General features: G+C 40.3%; 1 protein-coding gene across 1 annotated transcript; it reads left to right on the forward strand.

Moving 5' to 3' along the window:
• The first annotated feature begins 10,392 nt into the window (after positions 1 to 10,392).
• erlin2 (ER lipid raft associated 2) lies at positions 10,393 to 21,967 on the forward strand. Its single transcript, XM_068566483.1, has 12 exons — positions 10,393 to 10,455; positions 11,826 to 11,933; positions 13,071 to 13,152; positions 13,814 to 13,860; positions 14,101 to 14,162; positions 14,360 to 14,485; positions 14,978 to 15,051; positions 16,307 to 16,365; positions 18,164 to 18,255; positions 18,343 to 18,432; positions 19,439 to 19,518; positions 19,624 to 21,967. The coding sequence occupies exons 2-12, from the start codon at positions 11,827 to 11,829 to the stop codon at positions 19,801 to 19,803; spliced, it is 999 nt and encodes a 332-aa protein (XP_068422584.1). The 5' UTR covers positions 10,393 to 10,455; position 11,826; the 3' UTR covers positions 19,804 to 21,967.
• Positions 21,968 to 23,809: the final 1,842 nt, after the last annotated feature.

Genomic DNA, 23,809 nt, shown 5'->3' on the forward strand with positions numbered 1-23,809 from the left:
GTTGTGTGTTGTGTAAATCAAAGTCCAAACCAAGCATTAAAAAACTGTCGCAGATGTCACACCGTCGTTTTTCAGTCACTTAACACACATGAGATGTTTGGTAAATGAGAGACTGTGACTTCCGAGTGTCTGTGTGCCAGCATCACTCACCTGTGTGGTATTCAGACATAGTTGTCTCACAACTGTTCAAACATACATCATTCCACCTGTCAACACATCGTAGGAGCCCAGCCCAACACACACTTGCTGTAATACACATCAATCTGCGTTACACATACATCAATAGCACACGTCTGCTGTGTTTCTCAGCCTGTGTAAGGGTACAATGAAGCTATGGTATGTGTTATTTACTGGTTGCTGAGGAAGCTATAACTTAAGTTTTGTTTTATTTCATCTATACCTATTTTGGAAAATCTGCACTTAGTTTATGAATGCCTAAAATACGCCTTTGAAAGTGAAATGCAGCTTTTCACAGCAAACATTTTGATATGCCTTGTCTTAGGCAGGAAAGCACAGGTGCCATTACTGTACTAAAAACATGACTTAGTTACATCAAGTGTTTCAAGCCATGTCAGTGAGCCAGCATGTGCAATACCAGGGCCTTTCCCTTTGCTCAGTTTGAGCATCCTCAATTCCTTTCCTGGCTTCCTCTCGTCATAGTCGCACACACGGTGGATGTGAGTGGAGGAGGCGAGAAGGAGACGCAAGGAGAGAGGAGGTGAGAAGGAGACGCAAGGAGAGAGGAGGCGAGGCAACAGGCATGTAACAAAATTAAACATCCTCCCCGCAGAGCCGCCACTTTAGATATGACACGTGTCACATTTGTATCAGCTGCCCATCGAGTTGTTACCCCTGTATTTCAAGATCTCTGTCACATGAGCATAACAGTGTTAATGACATCTTGTATACTTACTTTTAATTTAGATTTCATACTTTTAAAAAAGGCTGATCTTAAACAACTGATAAACTCACAATTACAATACCTACATTTCTAAAGTGTTCTCGCCATGGTTTGAGATTATTTCAGCTGCGTGTCTGAGATATGTTCGTTGTTTTTTTTCATTATGATATGTTTATGTTCATAATGGAAATTTTCGGAGAGTGGATTTGGGGATAGGCCTGAATAGACGGGCTGTAATGTTGCTGACTTGTCGACTTTCTCACTAGATTCAGCTACTTTTGGAGCCAGTGCGATTCACTTCTTTGTTTGGAAAACTGTTGGAACTCTGGGCTGATTACTCTAATTTCTCAACATTACTTACCCTAACTTCAACAAAATTATGCAATTCCACTTTACCAATGATACCCAGTGTTACATCGATACATTGATCAATACGCTGCAGGTCCATCTCGATCACATTAAAGGGAGACAACGCTGACTGGGCAGTATCTTATTCTCAAGTTTCTATTTTATAGACACTTGACAACTTTGTGGAGTGATTTTACATTTTTCAGTTCACAGTCCAAATGTACTGTTTTGGTTCACTCTCCATTGTATTATTTTTGGCCACAGCAGACGAACAGATAATCAGTAAGTGCAGTTTTAAATAAATGTCAAACCTTACATGTTTCTTTACGTTTACTAAACTCAAAGAAAAGGCTGTGTAAAACTGAAGAGATGTTCTTTCTTTCTCTTTAGTGTCACTCCCCGTGTCTCCCTAGGGTGCTGCACTGACAGCTCCAGAGTCTCTGGACACTGTTGGTCCAGCGTGACACAGTGGTCTGATTCCTTCCCAGAGAACGTAACAGGATGCTTTGCGTTTTTCCTCCTGCAGTGCAGACAAATAGACAGACAGAAATCATTCAACCCACCATGTTAAACATGCAATAAGGTTTTGACCATTTCCTCTTTGACTCTTTTTACATTAAGTTCACCTGAAACAACACGTCAACCTTTCAAATGATATTTCAGAACATTTTAAGTAAACTCAGTCATTTTGTTTTGGGAGATTTTCATATAAAAGGTGGGTCTGTTGCAACACTTTACGCTCAATTCAACTACTATCCTCACAACACACATCTTGGATCACATTTTCCCATCGCAGGGTGGGCTTATGTTTTTAAGATCCTGACAAGCTTTACAGATTAGGAAGTTCATGGTTAATGTTTGCAGCGCCGTCCATCCATAAGCTCTCTGTGTTTAATTCAGCAGGACTTTGTCAGTGTGAGTGTGTGCTCTCACATACACAAGTCTATATTAGCAGAGAGGCCTTGCGGTTTGTTGAGTGAAGGTGAAAAAAAAACCTTTTTTCCACAGGCAGCGTGATTATTTTTACTTTTTCGGAGAACCCTTTTAGACGGTGAAAGACCCCTCCCTCACCTCCTCAGTCCCTCCTCCGGCTTCTCCTCCTTTAATAGTGAGTTACCCTCTTGTCAATGATGGCGCTTGGGGCAAAAAAAAAAGAAAATGGGGAGGGGAAAGGAGGGCGAGCCAGGGAGAGGGTGGGAAGGGAAACAGAGCTGATTATCCAAATACAGTCATTAAAGGGGAAATGTGTTTTTCAAGCTGTCAAGATGATTAATGGCTGAGAGCAAATCCTCACAAATGCTCTTGTTTAGTCTAACTGGCAGACACGATCCTGCCCATTGATTTATGGCAGGCCTGCTGTGTGAGACCATAGTGAGGTTAGAGGGTGTGTGTTGGTGTGTGCGTGCGTGCATTCATGCCGGTTTGTGTGCATGCATATGGGCGCCTGCTTGTGCGAGTGCTAGTGAAACTGTGGGTTTGTGTGCATGTACGCATACGTGCAGTGGCGTGTTCGTCCACATGGCCAGAGGAGTTGAGGAGGGAATCAGGCAACAGAGGAGGGCAGTGAGTAAATTCTCCTCATCAGCTTTCACCCCTCGCTCTGACAAATCAGCTACACGAACCAGAGAAGGTTAGCTGAGCCCTTTTTCTTATTTTATGGCTCCATGATTGAACATCAACAACAGGATCGATGTTACATCCAGAATGAATCAAACAGCTGTCCAGAGGTACTTGCGCTTTCATCTGTCACTTGCCAAAATCCCTCCTCACAAATGAGATTAGAACCGAATAAGCAATATTTCTCTCATTACTCAACTGTAACTGATGTTTTTTTGGTTGTGTTGTAGATAACATTACCACTGACAACACCTCTTTTTAGGGCAAGGCCTAAACAGTTACAACTTAATAAACTGCACGGTGCCATGACATGTTTTTGTTACAGCATTTTAGGAAATACACTGTTTGTTTTCATGACGAGAGGTAGATGAGGAGATCAATGAATATGTTGCTCGAGCCAGCTGTCAGTTAGCTTGGTGTAGCATAAAACATGTGTGGGCAATCGAAGGAACCTTTGTGAGAGTGAATGTGGTCAGTTTAGATTGAAGAGGAGTTTTATAAAGAATTGAACACTCTGGTTGTTTTTAAATATAAGCTCCTTTCCAAGATGGAAAAGGTTTGCACACATATGAAGAATAAAATGTTCTTGCAGAAAGTAAGATGATACCACTCCCGTAAATATGAAGACTAAGCTTAGCATGGTGACTGAAAACAGCTCGCCTGTCTTTGTTCACAGAGTATAAAATTCCCCTAAATATAACAGAACTTCAAGTAGTCAGTTAACAGTCAAGAAATAGTTTGCAACATAACCCCCAGTAAAGCCACCGCTCGAGGTTCTTCACTTTGGTTTATATTCATGAGATATACAGTGTTAATTAGTGAGTTCATTGTTTTTAATTTTAGGACAGCGCTATGCTAACTGTACCAGTCTTCATGCTTAGCTAAGCTAAGCCTTGACCTGAACCTCTTTGAAAAATAATATTTACCATAATGACATAAAAGTGGTTTCTCCTTTAAATAGAAATAACACATTTTCCAAAATATGAAACTATTAATTTGAATTGCAAATCTCCCCTTTGTAGTAAAAAGAGGAACATTTCACACCTAAAAAGAAAAATACATTTTGATATATTAATAGCGCTGCGTTGAGTATATCTAAGTACAAAGTAAAGTTTTGATTTCTGTTCAATGTCCTGTGTTCTTAAAAAACGTCTAACTGAAACAAAACTTCCTTCACTTGCCTAAACCTGCTAGCCAACTCTGACTAACAGGTGGAAAAGACGTGTCTAATTACTCTTGTTGTTACAAAAACAGTTTGCTGGCGCAGGTACTTTTTTCTTGGTACTTTTTCTTTCCCACAATCTTGGCTTGTGTTGGTAGGTTTCAAGAATAATGAAAATGATTTATTGCATTAATATATATAAATATATATAAGCCATTAACATAACATCATAGTGATCAAACCCCTGAGCAATATTTGACTTTAAAAGCGCTTGACGTGTTGGTAAAAAGTTCTAATAGAAAAGCTTTGACTCATATTTCACAGCTCAGACAAACACAAGAGGGTTTTCTTCCATGAAAAGAATGCATCACATGTTTATCTGACAGCTGATCTCCGAGAAATGAAGAACATGAGGAACAAGGAACCAAAGAGATTCCACCGCTTAAAAAAAAACGCATTAATTAATTTTCCTAAAATGAGCTGGTGTTACTTTTAACTACCAAAGTTTGATCTGTGCAGGAATCATGCACTATGTATTTTGAATGTATTCATAATGATGTGGTTATGAACCCATTTGTTCTGTTTTCAAAATTCTCCAAGTTACATCTTATTGCTTCTGAATAAATGAGCTCTTCAAGGGATTTTAAAACAAACTCCATGAATGTATTGCAAGTCCTTCTCCCCCCTGGTCTGATGAACAGTCCCAGTGCACTCGTCTCCAGAAGGCGAACACGTCACTGTGGAGCGGTCCGGTTCAGCTCGCCCGGCTGGTCCAGATGGATTGCTAGCAGCTGTTGGCCCTACAACCTCTTCCCTCAGCACAACCATTAGGCCTATCCGTCTGCAATTTCCTCATTCTTCCTAAGCTCCCTCTGAAGTACTCCGATCGGTTTCCCACACCCCCACAGCTCAGCACAGCACCACACTGTACGTGTATACAGTGAAGCCTCGTTTGGCCTGAGCACATACACAGTACCAATTACCCTGTCCGCCTACACATGCATGCTCATAATCACAAACACACACACACACACACACACACACACACACACACACGCACACACGCACACACGCACACATCCTCTAATAAATTTCCCCATGAAGCAAAGCAGGCATGAGGAAGATGTTGTAGGGAGATTTTTGCAACCAGGGGAAGATTAATGTAGCGCAGCAGAAAGAGGCCAGTTGTGTAACTTTGTGCCAGGACCTCCTCTGGGACTCATCAGCACTGTGAAGAGCAGGACATCTTAAACTCTCAAACTGTTGTGCTAACGGATGATACTGGGAAAAGAAGAAGAGAGAAATGAGAATAGGCGTCCTAATCTTTAAATCATGACTTATTGGTGTGACGGCTTTTGTGTTGGGCCCAAAAGACGGGATGCATTGCTCAGCCTGAAGTTGCTATATTCAATATCTTTACGATAAACAAATGTAACATGTAACGGGAAACGGGTCATACACCAGCAGAGAATTATCACCGGACTGCTGCCTACAACTTTTGGTTCACATTCACCGCTCTCGTTATTTTAAACAGAGGAGGCGACTGTTTTAAGAAAAATAAAATCACTAAAAACGCCCAGCTGAGCACCAACCAGCAGAAAGACAAAGTTAGAGACTTGCTTGTGAACATAGTGGAGCATTTAGCAGCTAAAACCCAGATATGTCCATCAGGAGTTGATGGAGACCAAAACAGAGCTAAGAGGACAGTGAAATGCTTCAGATGGACAAACATGGCTCCTAATGAATGCTAACGTTGATATAGCTATTTTGATCTAGAGAGTTATAATAGGTCAATGTAGTATTTACAATTTATTTCTGCTGCCATAAAGTGCTAAAAAAAACATTTCAGATTATAATGCTGCTTTTGTTAATTGATTAGTCATGCACCTTAGCTGACAAGCGTTTACCCTCCACCTCTAGTTTGTGCAGTTCAGAAAGTTATTTCAGATTTCACGGTTTCAAGGCATGTTTAGGGCCGACACAGACGGCTTAAAGATACAGAAGTCACTTGGCATCAGAGCAATATATGTCTCGAGCTGAAAACATCACTGAGGAAAAAACGTTTCTGTAAGTAAACTTTATTTAGGGTTGAGAATTTAAGTGCAAAATCCAAGCTGAGCTGATCCTGAGTCTGTGAGGTCCGGCTGTGTCCTGTTGGGTTTGGATTATGAGTATGCAGCTCTGGAATGGAGGAGGGTGGAGCTGGGAGTCCGTCCAGACTGAGGCATGAAGTCCAGCTGTGAGCTCATTCGCCTTACAGTCTGTATACATGTTCAGCTGTAAGCTCAGCACCAAGCCTAAAGCTGCATGTGTGTGCGTGTGTAGAAATATACACGTGTGTGCGTGTTCATGTGTCACCGACAAGTGATTAATGACCCTGCTCTCTTCAACTTCCTTCCCCTCCAGTTGTGTCACACACATCATCACACGCGTCACCATAATGGACGCCGGCAGACGGCTGCAGCGAGCTCCTGCTAGGCCTCATACATACAAACAGACCATAACATCCTCCACATGCAAATATGCTCAAACGTTTCTATTTAATGCTGCTCCGGGAGACTTTGCATGTCAGTAAACTGTGTCCTCCTCTGACCTAAAGCGATGGGTCAACTTTCTGACCTCTACTTTTAGAAACCTTCAAGTTACAGTGTAGTGCTGAGTTTTGCTCATTTCTACACTATATATATATATATATATATATATATATATATATATATATATATATATATATATAATAAAGGGACAATTCTCATTCTTTGAAATCAGCAGAATAAATCATTAACAGTAAACCTAAAACCAATGGACATAACGGTTGCATGACTTTATGTCACCTCTACTAAGCTGAAGGTGGACCATTGTTTGGCCATTTGTTAGAAAATCACATTTTTAGGACATGTAAAAGCTTCAACATTTAGTTCTGTGACAGTTTTATGTCGTAGAACCACACTTTAAAACCTCTTACGCTTTGTATTAGTGTATATAGGCTTGAAATATTTATCTTGAGAAATGTTAGAAAAAGAATAAGAATAAGGAATAACATGCACACATCTAATCCATCAACGAAAGTTAGACTTTTCCAAACCCATCGCATCAAACACACTTAAATGCAGTACAGAGCGCCAAAAGAAAAACTGCTGCAAAAGGCAAGTGTGTGTTGGTGTGAGCACATATCTCCTGGACTGTGCTGACATGCTGCAATGTGCCCTAAGTGTGTGTGAGAGGGGGGAGAGGAAAAGAAAGGGAGCGGTACTGACAAAGAAAGGAGAGAGAGAGAGAGAGAGAGAGAGAGAGAGAGAGAGAGAGAGAGAGAGAGAGAGAGAGAGAGAGAGAGAGAGGGAGAATTGGAGATAAAGGAAGAAAAAGAATGAGCAGTGGAAAAAGTGGGAGAGAGGAGAAAGAAAAGGGAACAGCAGAGAGACAGAAAGCAAGCGAGTCGTGCATGTGTGTTGGTTCCCAGCCCTGTCAAGGCCCTGTCAGCCTGTGATTTATGGCACCGAGACTGGGAGCAGTCTTCGCTGCCAGCTCAGTATTGTTACAACTGACAGCTAATGAGGCCGGACGGGCTTTCAAGCACAGCACTTAACAGAGGCCTCCATCTTCACGAGTCACAAGCTCTCCTTTTTCTTTTCTCCCCTCTCTTTCTCTCTCCCATTTATTGTTTTCTTCCAGGGTGGCAGCAGTGTGGCGAGCTACCGCGTGTTTTCTTGGGGTGCAGAGAGAAAATAAGTCAGGCCGACAGAGATATATGGGCGACACTCTGTTACTGCAGCACTTCCACTCTCTTGCTGCTCCTGCATGCTATTAAGCCAGAGAGGCAGCTCATATAAATGAAGGAGTTGAGGGTGAAATACACAAAGGCAGAGATCCAGCCCCTTTTCTTCTCAAACCAAAATATTCCACTCTTTCTTCAATTATCATGTCACGCTTTCAAAGTCTGGAGTTCCACGTCTTCTCAGTCTATCTGTGATTATGTGAGTGTGATCTTTGTGAAGGTGCCTGAACTTTATAGCCTTGGCTGTGGTGTGTTTTACCTTCAACACCCCTGGCCCGGACTGCTTGGACCCTGTTCTATAATCACTACCAGAGTCTCTGGCAGAGCTGCCCTCCCTCCCTTCCACCTCCTCCCACGGCCCCTGGTTTCTTGTCAGTCGTGATTAATGGCACTAGGGCCCCGGCGCGGCTTACGCTGCCAGTTCCAGCGATGTTCCCTTGATACTTAATGAACTCTGACAAACTTCTTTTCCCTTGCTCTGTTGTCCCCCCCCCCCCCCCCCCCTGTTTAAAATGCACGGCACAGAGCTGCCACTGCAGCACCTAGGGGTTAGCTCTGGTTCTTTGTAAATTTCTCAAGAGGCCAATGTCTAAAAATAAAGCGCCACAGCCATTTTAATGTCAGGACCCTTAGTTGTGCATCACTTTCAGTGGCTTGTTGCTGATTGAAGAGGAAATTAATTGACTTTTGGAGATGTTCAGTGATTGCCTCTTTAAACAGTAGCGTGTGGCTTTATTTTCTTAAACAAATGTGAAACTTGTGCTGCTTTTGTTAAAAAACCAACCATATCTACTGCAAATGTATGTCATAGCCAACTGCTGCAAGATGTTAGCACAAGTCTTTCTGGAATGTTAAAACAGGACGAGGTAGCAGGGTAATGCAGCCTCTTCTACCGGTTTCTCATAAAAATAAAAGCATTGCATCTCTGCTGGTGTGTGTCGCCATCTGCTGTTCACATGAGTGAAGTGTATGTCCTCATCAGCATCTTTAGTGAAAGATAAGAAAAACATCATAAGGAACAACTGAAAAAGGTTGCACTGCAGTGGATAGCACTGTCACCTCACGGCAAGAGGGGCCTGGGTTCGATCCCCAATCACGAGCAGCATGAGTACACTCAGTTCCCAGTTCAAAGACATGCAGAGGAGGTAAATTGGAGACACAGAAATGCCCGTAGGTGTGAATGTGAGCGTGAATGGTTGTCTGTCTATATAATATACTCTATGTGCCCTGTGATGAACGGGCGACCTGTCCAGGGTGAACTTAGCCTTCTCTCAATGCCAGCTGTTATTTTCTCCAGCTCCCTGCAACCCTGAATATGAAGTGGTTTAGATAATAGATTGGAATTATACTATGACCACTTTTTTAAATTTTCTATGACAATGACATTCCATACTATGATTTTTTTTATTTTACTATGGTAATTGTTCTGACTACGGCAAAAATGGAAAATGGAAAAAATGGTTCTACGGCAATGTTTTAAATAACATTGTTCATAATGTTATTATGGCATTATAACCTGTGACATTTTTATGAGTTTAACCACTATACTATCCTCCAAGAACTGCATCTGGCTTATCTCCATAAAAACTTCCACCGGCTCACTTTTCATCTTAGATAAGTATTTTGCACTACAAGAAAGAAATGTACAAAATGCAGTGATGTTCAAATATGACCATTTGTTTTACGACTATAAGGAGATTTGATAAGCTGGCTCTTGAGGTGTCCAGAAACTGAATCTTAAGTAGAGTTGTGTTTGCCCTCCCCCAAGCTCAAAGGTGTGTTCATTGAGCTCCTCCTTGGCTCCACCTTTTTTTGGTGTCAGGGTGGAAAGGGCTATTCTGTGCTTTTCTTTTTCCATTTACGCTACAACGTGAATGAAGCGAATGATCCGGCTAGTAAACTCAAGCAACGAAAGCGTGGTGTGAATGTAGCATTAAGTATGAGATATTCATTCAGGTTTTAATAGCAGTGTCCTAGTCAGGATGCTTGGACATATTATGCATCAGGATAAAAAGATATTTTGAATTTTTACAGTGAATGAAATATATTGAGTTTGGGGGACCTCCTTCAAGACAATTTCAAGGTTTCAACTTCAAACTGTGCAGTTTTACACCATTTTGGACTATTAATAACTGTAGATAGAGCCCAAGAAGCTTAAGACAAAATATTACAAGCTTCATCTGAATATTTGAGTCTTCTGGAAATGTCTGCCCTGTAAAAAACGGCTCAATGGTAAAGGATACAGGAAACCGAAATGCACAAAGGGAAGCAGAGACAAGGATCAACACATGCTAAATAATCAATTATCAAAAATCTGTATTTATCTTTGTATCATCTGTGTTTTTGCTTCGTTGTTTTATCACCTTTATCAGGAGTCAGGGAGATGCCAAAGTCCTGACACCTAACTGACGCTCGCCACATGCTTGCCACAGACTTTTCTGAGCCACAAAGAGGAGCTCGGCCTTGTTGACTGACTGTGGCACACAGGCTCAGCGTGGACCAGCACCAGCACTGTGCGTAGGCGGTCAACTGACCACGAGGGGGCGATGATGCAACAAGTCGGACGCCAAACAATCAAATTGTACAGGAAGAAGAAGAAGGTAGCAGGTGCCTGCTTCTTATCTGTTGCTTGTGTCCTCTCAGACGAAATTACAGGTAAGACCGACCAAGCAACGAGAACAAGTGCTACCGTGCATTTCAACAAAGTCTCTGCTCTCCCCGTCTTGTTTAATATGCCAGTAGCTTGTCAAAGGAAAGACGAGGCGTGCTGATATTGTTTCGCTAACTTCGTAACGTTAGCAAAGATTAATCACTGTTGTTGCGCTGTGTAGTGCTTTGAGGCCAACATTAAGGCGAGCTAACGTTGTCTAAATTAACATAGCCTCGGTCACTGGGAGTAAAGCGTTAATTAAACAGGTCTGCTTTTGGAAGAGCTCCTCTTTTTGAGGAAGCGATAGTATAGCTAGTGACTTACGTTATGCTATCACAGCTAGCTAGCTACGAAGACATCGAAACTAAACTCCGCTCAAATGTTTGGATATTTTATGTTGACTTCCTAATTAGTCATCTATACCTATCATAATTTGATTGCTAAACGACTGCATAGCCATCTTTAAACTCGACCCTGCCATTCGGCTTACGTTTATATTTCTAATATTTTGTGTATTTTCATAAAGTGTTAATTTTGAACTTTGAACTGCTGTAAAGCTGCGTCGTTACCGTGAAGGAGAGGAAGCCGTGTCCGCCACTTTTCGAAAATGTAAGATTGGCATAATTCTGTTTATTGGATTACTTGGCTTCAGAGTTTTCCAGAAGAATTAATACTATACAAACCCTGAGATAACTTGGGTTACTTGACACTTTCGTGGCCGTGAAAAGTAAGTTAGAGCTGCAGACCTTTCATAGCAGCTCACGTGAATCTGTTAGGGCACATTTCTTATCGCAAATATGTTCAATTTCCACTTAATTGTGCATTTTGTTGATTTGCTTCCAAAAAAAAATCCATTTTCATCAAAACAAATAGTTGCAGAACAATTTCTTTCTAAAGAATGGGTTCAAAATAAGAGTCCAGAGTTGAGTCAGCAGGGTCACAAGGTTGTGAATGCACTGAGAAGGAAAATGCACTTCAACCAACTCTTTCTGCTTAACTAGCTAAAATCGTTATTGTAATCGTTATCACATCCATGTGAATGCAGATGGTGCTGCAGGTTTATTTCACGTATGACAAGCGATTACAATGTTTTCTCACTTTAGCCTCAATCCTCTTTACGTGTGACAAGGTCACTTAGTACCAGCTGATGCCTGGTTAAGCCTGAGCTGAGAAGAGATAACTCAGTGAGCAAGGAGCCAACGCCGGTACGTTGCTACCATACGACACAAGCCGCTCAGGGGTGCATAGTTTATTAGTACTTGTAGTTGGAGCATTTTATTGAAGTTAAGGCAGGACATCGTGTGTACATATTAAGCAAGTAACTGTGTTCCCATGTGCTCCTTTTCACATGCTGTCTTCCTTTTCTGCCTGCCAGGATGGCACAGTTGGGTGCCGTATTCTCAATAATTGCTGCCCTCGGAGGAGCAGCTCTCTTAGGCTCTGTGCACAAGATTGATGAGGGACACACCGGTGTTTACTACAGGTAAGGCTGCGCCACACCTTCTTTATTTTGTTCCTAAGGCGGTAGTGTTAAACTGTACTGTTGTGAAACGCAGACTAATAAAAAAAGAGAGCATCTGCGTCAAAGGTTTTTGTTGTCAGCAACTGTTAACAGTGACTACTATAAGTACCTTGGCATTAATTTGCAATAAAAGTCGCCTGTGCAGGTGCAGAGTATTTTAAGTTTCCACCCTTCTTTTACAGGCATGCAATAAATATTTGTTTTAATGACAAACTCGATACTATCAACCTTTGTCTTTCTGTGGGCCTCTTAAATTGAGTTGCCACTGAGACGTCTCATGAGTCATGATGGTGTCTATCGCAAGAAGAAATTAAGTGGTTGAGTATGTCTAGGAGGATTTACTCAAGCATTGTACTTTTACAAATTCAAGGTACGTTTATTTTACTTGAGTATTTCAATTGTATTCAACTGCACTACATCTCAGAGGGATAGGATGGGATGATTTTTTTTAATGTTTTTGATAAACTGAAAGAAAGACATTTTCCTTTTGTGTTTTGAGAAAATTCTCTGACGCTAATTTAGCTGATAAAAACGACTCTTGGATCAGCTGGAAAGTGCATAATGAGAAACCTGAAAACGCCTGTTTTTCTAAACTCATGACGAGATCTTTCATAATATGATGCATTGCTGAGGATTAAACTACCCAATATTTTATAAAAGTTCAAACCTGCACACACCTGTATATCCACTGCAGTAAAATGCATCATACACATATACGCAGCAGTAATGTCAATCCAGAAACATCATATATTGTGAATCGCAGATGGGGACCATTTTACAGTACTTTTACTTGTCATACATGATACATACTTTTATTAAGTTTTTGTAGAGTGGAGTATTTTTTTTAATTCCCCTCGAAAAATGTGTACATTTTAAACTCTGATAAACAAGTTTCCCCGAGTATGTGGACAGAAAGGAACGAATATTCAATATGTGTAAGTGTCGTCAGCAGAAGCATGAACGAAAATGAAAGCACCTGAGTCTTAACAAACAACTTCTTCTGTTTGTCTCTAAATTATTTTACCACACACATTGTTTTATTACAAGCCATCCCCAGGAGATGGTTTGATTGTGTCGGTGCTTGTGTGTCTGTAACAGAGGAGGGGCTCTCCTGACCACCACCAGCAGCCCGGGTTTCCATCTTATGCTTCCATTCATCACATCCTACAAGTCTGTTCAGGTGAGTCAAGTGAATTCAGTTTTTTGAATTATAACCTTTAAACCATAATCACTAGTTACCGCGATTCAGATCATTGAAAGCTTCCAAAAAAAAGTAATTGATATTGGATGTACAGAAATAAGTGATATTTCAAAATAAGTCTATCAAGATTGAACCTGACTTTATCCAATGTTCAGATGTATGGTATATGCAAATTATCACATATTTGATAAGATACGGCCTGCTATACATAAGCAAACATTTATTTTCAGAAAACTTGTAAGATTAAAAAAAAAGAATTGTCTCGATGTAAGTATTCTCCTGTAGTGTCTTTTTAAAAATGAACCTATGCATTCAGTGTAGCGGCCCCGTGACATAACCTACCGTTGGCTAACGCTCACACACTGTCATGGGGATGTTGACTCAGCTCTTTGTGGTGTTGTATTGCATTGCATGATACTGACCAGGACTTCCTGTAACTGTTTCTCCTCTATGTACAACGGAGATCCAGGTTTCTTCAATTTAAAACGTTGTATTGTCTGATCTCCTACTGTGTTGATGAATTGTACCAAGTCCTACCACTGTCTGGTACTGTTATTATAATTTCAGGGTCATGTTTTTTGTGTTCCTGACACCTGGAAAACTTAATTAAAGCATGAATGATTGTTTTTTTTTCTCACAGACGACGTTGCAGACGGATGAAGTGAAGAATGTACCATGTGGCACAAGGTAGGTCTGCCGTTTTGATTGGCTTAAGTGGTATCAGATGTGGTCTTGGTACTTATTACACTGAGCATCAATCTTGTATCCCACACTCTCACAAAATGCATCGAGTGGATTGTAACGCCACCAACGCTGCTGGAGTCAGAGGCCTGTCATCTGAACTACAAGCCCTCATCTGATCTCATACTGGTGTTTTGGATGAACATTCCTGTCAAATAGTTATGTATTATGTATGCTTTCTTTCAGTGGAGGAGTGATGATTCACTTTGACCGCATAGAAGTGGTGAACTACCTCATCCCATCAGCAGGTAAACTTGCCAAAAACATCACACATTGAAATCATCCTCACCACTGTTCAATTTCTTTTCAGACAACTTCACACTGACAAACATGTTGGACGTTTACTTGTTGCAACTCACTCCACCAGAGTCACATTCTGTATGCATGCTCTGTGTTTTTTGCTTTTATTTGTGAACTGACTGAGCACTCGCATCCCTCTCTGCAGTGTACGACATAGTGAGGAACTTCACGGCAGACTACGACAAAGCTTTGATATTTAACAAAGTTCACCATGAGCTCAACCAGTTCTGCAGTGTTCACTCACTGCAGGAGGTCTACATCGGTTTGTTTGGTAAGTGCTGCAGACTGCCGTTACTGCAGCTCTTCATCTATAGCTCTTGTTTTTTAATTGTTTATTCATACTTATTTCAAAGAAACTAATTGGCACATCTTAAGTAAACACAATATTTAAAGTGGTACTTTTGTGTGATTCTTTGTGAAATGCCAAATGACGACTGTCAATTTAATTTAAATTAGCAATTAGTTGAGTCGTTTGAGTCTTAGTCGACTATTGGGCCAAAAGCCCCGTCACTGTTGTGTTACCTCATTAGCCGATAGTGACTTCACATATGTTTATTTCACTGCTCTTACTGCAGATTCTGATGAAGACTGCTCTCATGTAGGACATGTTGATATTGCTCCCAGTACTGATGATGTCTCTACAATTTCTCTGGACATCTGCTTTAATGAAACGTACCTTTTTAAGTTGTCTATGTTATTGCCACCTTGACTCGGATCTGGCATTATCCACATTGCCCACCTGCCTCGTTTCTATTTCCAACAGACCAAATCGATGAAAACCTGAAGTTGACGCTACAAGAGGACCTAACATCCATGGCACCTGGACTCATCATCCAGGTACAGTAAAACCACCAGACAGGCTGCAGTCAGACAGTGAGTCAAGTCCAGCGGCTGAATTCATGACCAAGTCCAGTTGGCCCGAAACTCAGCCCCGGCCCATTTTGGGATGTTTTATGCATTTTTTTTTTTTAAATCCTTTTTGTAAAATGGATTGGCATCCCCTTACATTTTGAGATCTCTGAGATCTGTAACAACATATAAACTCAAAGATTTGCTTCTGGATCGTCTCATCTAATCTGACATGGTGTTTTGAAAGCAGAAGAAAAGGGAAAAAAAACACCTTTTTAACAAAAAGCATTTTTCACTGTTTTTTAAGGAAAAAAGATTTTAGCAGCCTTAGTGGCCCAGAATGTACACAATACAGACACGGCATATACATTTAATTAATAACAACACTGTTACCATTGTGTTCTGCAGGTATTGTAGCTTCATGTGTATTCTCATAATAATCACACCGCTGATTGAAAGCATCAGCTCTATGCACGTTCTCTGGGAATTGTTCAGGTGCATTCTGGGAAATGTGGTTAATAGTAAGGGCAAGAAAATGTACTGAGCATCATGAGTTGATATGATCGTGAATTATCATATAATTATTGTTTATTATTATCTGGACTGAGAAAATATCACTTGCGTTTTACTTTGAGGAGACATTTTTAGGTGGTTGTTGTAATATTAAAACATCTAAACTCAGAGTTATAGTAGTAATGTTAACCTAATGAAGCGCTGTATACAGACTCCTTGATAATAAAAGTATTTTTACAGTTTTCAGCCTTGACTTTCACAGCCTTTTATAAAGACGCTTTCCTGGATAGTTTATTATAACAACTCAAGACCTTGTTTGTCCAAAGAGTTTTATAGAGGTCGGCATTCTGCTTTCAAACTTTAAAAGGAGCCCGAGTGTTTCTCTCCCTCATGACTCCCCCCGCAGAGAAACACACACACATCACTCCTGAGAGTTTAACGCTCCACTGGGCTTTAATACTGTGGCCTTGAGTTTCCTGTAACTCTCTCGAAGCAGTTGAAATAACAATTGATGCTCTTTCTGGGAAAACCAATAATCTTACAGTCCCAAAGTGCCTCAAAACAGGATGGCTTTTCTTTTTCAGGGTTCCCTCAAACGTTTTTTTATAACTCCCCTTGTGGTGAAAACCTCTTTTTTAAAGTCATGTTGCGTTCAATACTTCCTCTGTCTTTATCTGCCTTCTTCAGAGTAACTCTACTCTCTTTGTCTGTCCATCTTACTGATCCACAGGCGGTCCGTGTCACAAAACCCAATATACCAGAGAGCATTCGCAGGAACTACGAGCTCATGTGAGTTTTCTTTCCAAACAAGGAATGTTCCCTGTGTTGTGTAATTTTTCCCCTCCCAAGTGGGCCTGATGTTCATCCAACGCCCCCGGCCAAGTAAGACATGGCTGTTTTTAATCAGTCTGAGGACATTTTACTTTTGCCTCATGAATAAACCGCATGTGCTGTGTCACAGTGGCTGTGCTAAAGAGAGGAAGTTGAGGATTTACACTAAGTCGTAGTGCGGGTCATGTAAGCACTACAAGGCATCAGCCACGGTGGAAAGTCTTCAAGTCACATGCATACATCGTGAGTTACACTGTGTTTTGATATTGTTTAATTTACAGTCAGGCACTGTGCTTGACTTCTGGTCCAAAACCCACACGCAGCCAGATTAAAACAACACGTGTGTCAACTGGTCCGGGGATTTTAAAGTGGGGTCAGTGATACTCTGTCAGGGGGGTCTGTGAAATAGTCTGCAATAAGTTATATAATTGTTCTGTATCATTTTAAAAAAAAAAAAGTCCATATCTACAGATTTGCACCATTAACACGAGTATTGTGTACATTACACCAATGTTGGCTCTGGGCCAATAAAAAGTTTGAAATGCAGCAATGAGTTCATTGTTTTGAAGTTGAAGCCCTTACTGACGGTCAGCTTTCGACTGAGTTTGATTGTCTGGCTCGTCATGGCTGGTTGGCTCCTCCTAATGAAGAAGCTTATAAGATCAATTTATTGAAAAGTATGAATAAAGTTGTTTAACAGACTTTTTATTGTTTCAAGCAAACATTAATCTTAGCGTTTGATAGAACAGCCTGTACATCAGTTCCCTTGGACAAGAATGTGAAATGCAACTAAGAATGTAAAATTGCCACTAAAAGATACAAAAGTAAAGGAATAAGGCATGAGAATGCAATTTCAGACAATGAATCCAACAAAAAGCACGTCAGAGCCGTTAATAGTAGCCAAAACTCTGATGGCATCCACACAAAAACAACACACACAATCTCAAGCACCTTTTCAACATAGTTTAACTGGATACACAGTTTTCGTTTAGTTGCAATAATGGCAGACACTGACGCACATTTTGTTCCACAAAACACTTTCTCACCTCACTGTAATAAGTGAAAATACTCATATTTTTGTCGGTATTGCCATGACTTTTGGTTTTGGGGCTTTTTGAGGTTATGATTCCAGTTATTTACCAACTGAATTGACATCTAGAGAGGCTGCGTTACTTGTAAATGGGGTTCAGCAATCAGACGATCACAGAAGCTATCAGTTTCCGATGTGGAAGTCCTTATTTTCATCCAGGTCATCCTGCAAAACAGTAGATTCTTCAGAGCTACATTTCGACAACGACCGCATTTACTGTGGTTGCTGCAAAATATAATTATAAGCAGCGGAAAATTTGACTTACTTTTTGGTTTTACTTTCTAATAAGTTGTTCAGGATGTTTAAACTCTTCCAGCTTGTGAGACAGTCAGAGTTGGCTTATGCTTGGACGGCTGCCGGCCAGTTCTGTAAACAAACAGTTGTAAAGGGGTTGAGGAAATAATGCTCCAGACCATTGAAATACTCCCCACGGTTTTTAAAATAAACTTTTTTTTCATTGCGTGGATAAAAAAAAAGTACATTATATGATCACCAAACATTTTAAAGACTGCTACATTCTGTGATACAACCCGAACACTGATTTCACCAAAGTCCGAATAATTAAGTGTTTAGATTCCCCACCTAAACAGTATCAATATGTCGGTACAGCTTACTCTGTAAATGCCAACACGGGTCAATGTTAAAGTCTCTGTTTGTTGTTTCCAGGGAGAGCGAGAAGACGAAACTGCTGATCTCTCAACAGACACAGAAGGTTGTGGAGAAGGAGGCAGAAACGGAAAGGATCAAAGCCGTGATAGGTGAGAAAAAAACAAACTGGAAAAAAGTGCATTTTAAAAACACTCAAATATACCTCTTTTACATTTTTTTTTTGTTTTTATATATAGAGGCAGAAAAAGTGGCACAAGTGTCAGAGATCAAGTTTGGACAGAAAGTCATGGAGAAGGAGACAGAAAAAAAGATCTCTGAAATCGAAGGTTTGTCCTCAATTCAAAATCATGGAAATGATTGACATACTGAGAAGTTGGTGTGCAGCTAGTCATCTGTAACTCACTGTGGCTGCAATATTTAAAAAATGTCTGACCAAAATGAGAGTTGTTCTGGTTTGAAGATGCATTTTTGATTATTGATAGTTGTCAGTGTTTAGCTCACTGACCAACATGTTTCCTGTGACTACTGAACTCCTCTTAGTCGATGGGTTGGTTTTAGTTTTATTCTTTTTTTCATGCTGAATTGCATCAGCACATCTCTGGTAAACACAAGATTAAAACAATTTCTTAATATTTATTTCAACTAGAGAGAGTCAGGGATGTACAAAATAATGTTAACGCCACATAAAAAAGTTAGTCAGTCCACGGACCAGTGACTAGTATATCCAGCGCACTGCAGGGATGACGTATTGTAAGTGTTAAATGTTGTAAATGGGAAAGTAATACCTCATAATTGTGCACTACTTGCATAAAGTACTTGAGTAAATGTGCTTTGTCACTTTCCACCATTGTTTATGGTCGGCATGCTTTGACATGTAATAACATGAATATTCACTGCAAACGGTTTAGTTGTGCGAGATCTACATCCCTCGATCAGGCATGTTGATTCAAAGATAAGGCCACGTCATTACGAAGCCACTTACATGTCTGATGTGGGCTTCTCCTGCACGGGCAAGTCAAAATGTTTGATTCCTTTCATGAAAAGGAACCAAACGTGTTGGCCACAATAACCATGTGAAGAAGTGCATCAGAGTGATCTTGAGTAGATCACGATGTGGTCTCTGCAGCTGTACTGTGTGCAATCACAACTGCTTATTTACAAGCTTTTTTTTAGTTCTGGTTTGCTTCTTTTTGAGTCAGGAAACCAGTTGTTTGAACATGATTCATGTCTTTAGATCACTGTATTTACACTAGCTTCCTACTTTCTCAGCAGTAAAGCAGCAACTTGTTATTAAACCGACCTACCGCTGTTGACTCTGTTTGTGATACCTAGATGACGGTTTCCTGGCTCGGCAGAAAGCCAAGGCAGATGCAGACTTTTACACATCCCAGAGAACTGCAGAAGCCAATAAGGTAAAGAGATGACACAAACGCACTTCCTAAATAAACCGGGCCAAATGGTGATTGTAAAGTGCAGACTGCATGTTGGTAATTTCATTGCTGTTGCCCCTCTTGCAGCTGAAGTTAACACCGGAGTACCTTCAGCTGATGAAGTACAAGGCCATCGCATCCAACAGCAAAATCTACTTTGGGAATGACATACCCCAGATGTTTGTGGACTCTGGTTCTGTAGGGAGCTCGATCAAGACGTCTGCAGCCATGGACATCATTGCTGAGCAGATCCTGGACTTGGATTAGTAAGGCACCGCCCTGACTAAGCAAAAAGACAGTCTGCTAGAGGGCAGGCGCCCGGCCCACATGCTGGCTGGCAACTTATCCCTCTGACTCAGAGAAGCTCTGCTGACCAGTGTCTGTATTTCTCAAACACTTCAGAATAACTGCTAGAAATCACACTAAGTAGGACTAGGATGTAATGTTCTCCCAGTTAATTCCAGAGGCTTCTACTATGTTCTCATGGACAATGAGATTGTCTCGACGGACAAGAAATTATGTGGAAGATGAAATGGCATCATCCGACGATGTACAATTAGCTACTTTAAAAATAATGTAGTCCTTTAGCCCAAAACACCATTTTAAGGAACTCGTCCGCCTGCTGCTCAGCTCCGTGTATAAAGTGTGTTTGCTAATCCCCGTCCTCTAGTTATTGCTGCTTTTTAAATAATGATAACAATAGCATGATTAAAATTAATACTTTCTAAACGATTGGTTTCTGATTTCAGTAATAAAAAACAAAGAATCTGCTTCTTATCGGCTGAAATGTCACTCGCAGATTTGATCCGCTTTAGCTAAATCGATATTTGAGCTAACATTAAAAAAAACTGCATTTTTTTTTCACTTTTAAATGTTTCTAGTTGACTCATGTTAAAACAAGAATATTAGTAGGGTGTTAAATATTCACTTGATGGCTAAATATCGCTCTAAAAGTCTGAGGCTAAAGCGGCATGTTGCAGGCAAAACGTCATCGCCTTCATCAGTCTTCATGGAGAAGACATGTCGCTTGTCTGAGGCCTTTCAAGCCAGTAAGTGACTGCTACATTCTCGCATAGCTCTGCAGCAGAACAAGGAATGACTTAAAGCGATCAAGAAGGTTTATTTAAATGTTGATACTGCTGAAAAATAAGGACAAAGTTTGTCTCTCTGGGATGGTAAACTGTGATTTCTTATTCTGAGTGCTTGAGAAATATGAGCCCCGGCGGTAGACCACACACAGGGATGATGAATGTACTGTCGTAGCTGCTGCCTGTCAGATTTGAAAAGCATCACTTAATTTGTTTTTGGAAGAAAAGAAAAAAAGCACAGGGGACCTGTTGAATATTTAATTTGTACAACTGTTTGAAGTTGTACCACATGTGCTGTACATGTATGTAGCACTCACTGTACATTCAGTGAAGAGACTATATTTGTGCAACTGTGTTATTTATGTTGATTGTGCAACTAAGAGTTTTATTCCAAACAGGGCTCACTTTGAAAAGTTTTTGTTGGGTTATGACACAAACAGCGGTTGTACTCCAGCAGACTTTTATACAAAGTCTAGGAAACAGACATGTGGCGACATCTTTTCTCAATGTGCAATGTTCATCTTTTTTGGATGATTTATTCCAACCACTTCATGAATGGTTATAGAATTTGTACAGGCGTGATTTGGCATTGAGCCTTTGACAACATGACTCACTAAGGTGTCATAAGAACTGAAGTAAACAGATTGACACTGTGGGACTCGCTGTATAAAAAAAAAAAACACACCGACCTCGTATGTCAACATTGTCTGTCGGGGTTAGTTTTCACCCCAAAACCTTTTTTTTTTTTTTTTTTTTAAATAATAATCTTGAATTTATCAGGACCAAAAACTAAACTTCATTTCATGTTTGATCTCCTGTGTTTTGTCTTAGATGACTAAATAAATGATTTGTCTAAATGCAGTTTGTTTCCCAGCATGTTGAGTGATGTGTTGTTGCACAAGATAAGTTTCCCACCACGGGATGTGTTATTCATCACAAATTGACTAATTTCATTGCGTAGCTTTGCTGGAAGGGGATTGTTTTGGTGTTGATTCTTGTTACTTTTTATAAAATGTTTTGTTCAGCTGACGCTGCCGCGGTGAGATATTTCTGTAGTCTGAAGCTAAATGGCGTCTGTCCTGAACTCAATGTAACCCAATGCAACTTCCATTCATCATTTATTGTGCAAACAATGATTATATGATGATGTTGGAAACCCTCTGTTGTTTAAAGTTGTAACTCCTCAAAGTGACTTCCAAATGTCATTTTATTAGTTTTTTTCTTCTTGATTGAGACTTATACTGACTTGAAAGGCAAATGTTTTTGCACTGACTGTAATTGTGAATATGCAATCAAGACGTTGTCCTTTGACAATAAAGTGCTGTGGGTTGTTATTTAAGTAATCAATTGCATTAATAAGAGTTTTTTATCATTGTCTATTGTGATGTATAGGTTGTCTGGAGTTAGGAGTTTCAAACAAACATTTAGTATCTTAACTGTTGCAGATTATTTTAAAGTTGAAGAAGTATGACAGTGTAATGATGATACCAGATTGAAGGACTCAATCACACACATTGAAAAGGTTAAACTGTTGAGATTGCGAGACAGGAAGGTTGGACTAGTTTAAACTTGTTGCACACCTCGAAGTCTTGATTGTGTAACATCTTAGGGTGACAATAAGGACATCGACGGGTAATGCTTTATGCTACAGGTCTGTTTCTTAGAATCCTGCATGTTTGAAAATGTTACTCTGATAAACCAATAATGAAAATCTGGAAAGAAAATGTAAATGCAGTATTGTTGAACCATTGTGTGATGGTTAGATTTCACATTCCAGACTTTCTTTATGAGTCGTTTCTGACTTACTTCAGACCAGCTTCTGAGAAGGACACAAGTAATAGTTACTCATGAATATATTTGACCACCACTAAAGACTCATCTTACTGGGAATGAACTATGAAACCTCCATTTTGTTCCACCCACCTTACGGTGAAGTTTAACGATGGACTCTGTTCTTCGGGCCAAATGCTGAACCGTATGTTTCTGGATGACTTTTTGCCCGTCAGTATTTGGGTTACTATTGCCTCTAATGATGGACAAATGGGTTGTCAATCATGAAACCGAAATCATAAAGAATCCTAATGGCCGAGTGGGAAGAGTGAACTTTGATCATAAGATAAAACTTAAGCTTTAAGTAATCTGTAGGTTCATCAACACCTTTCATATTTTCAAATGGTTATTTGACATTAATTACAGAAGCTCAAAGACATTTTGAAACCCCTTCACAAGACGAAGGGGATTACGTAATCGTGCCGGATCCTCTCTGGTTGCCTTTGAGACAGATTCTGTCCAACTTTAATACACTTTAATTAGGTGCAACTGAGTGAACGGGAATGTGGGGCTTTGGTTCTGAGCAATTTGCCGACTTTGACTGGCTTATTGGGAATAATAACTGTCATATTCCTATTTGACCTTATTTTTAATGATTCCTTTGATTTCACAGCTGGGTGTGCCTCCCTAAATGAAAAAAAGAAGAGTAAGAAATATAAAGGAGAAATAAAATAAAGCGTTGAAATGTTCTAGGTTTCCTCCTTTGAAATGTTAGGTATCTATTTCCTAATGTTTCAGTTTGGAAACCGATCCTGTTCTCACCCGGGATCCCATCAAAACTTCTTCAGCAGCATGGAGCTTTCACTCGCCTCCAGGAGGCCGAGGACAAATACACTATGGAAGAGAGTTCATCCAGGACAGTTCCTTCAGGAGTAATGCAAAGTGAAGATCTGAAGGGCATGACTAAATAAGATGGTATAGTTTTTGTTTAAGGTTAGGTTAGTTTTTTTTTCTCAAGAATTCTTGAGAACAGTCAGGAGGAGTCTACCTGAAAGAAGATGCAGGGGATTGTGAATTGGGAGCCGTGATGACCATCGAGGTCAACGTGCCTCTCCTCCAGGGGCTCTGGGAGTCAGAGAGAGAGATGTGAACAGAGAGATGACTGAAACCCCTTCACAGCTGAAGTGGACCAAAAGAGACGGAGTCCTCTCTCAAATTAGATGACAATCTATGAGAAATTATAAGGGAAGTAATGCTTTAATTGGCGAGTCGCTAATGATTAATTATTCACTCATTTCTGAATTAACTACAGTAATCAACAGCTACTCTATGATTATGAGTTACAATGGGTCTCATTTGTTCCCTGATAACTATTCAATATGTCGCCCCTTATTGCTGCACCGAGATACTAATGG

This window comes from Clinocottus analis, unplaced genomic scaffold (assembly GCF_023055335.1).
Source record: "Clinocottus analis isolate CAN_PGR_092001 unplaced genomic scaffold, fCliAna1.0.p SCAF_7, whole genome shotgun sequence".
In the NCBI taxonomy this organism is placed as follows: domain Eukaryota; kingdom Metazoa; phylum Chordata; class Actinopteri; order Perciformes; family Cottidae; genus Clinocottus; species Clinocottus analis.

Bases quoted from the DNA above. Each gene is read 5' to 3' on its own strand.
- erlin2 (XM_068566483.1), top strand. From the start codon at position 11,827: ATGGCACAGTTGGGTGCCGTATTCTCAATAATTGCTGCCCTCGGAGGA. The intron at 16,366-18,163 runs GTGAGTTTTCTT...TGTTGTTTCCAG, and splicing joins CGCAGGAACTACGAGCTCAT to GGAGAGCGAGAAGACGAAAC. The intron at 19,519-19,623 runs GTAAAGAGATGA...CCCCTCTTGCAG, and splicing joins GAACTGCAGAAGCCAATAAG to CTGAAGTTAACACCGGAGTA.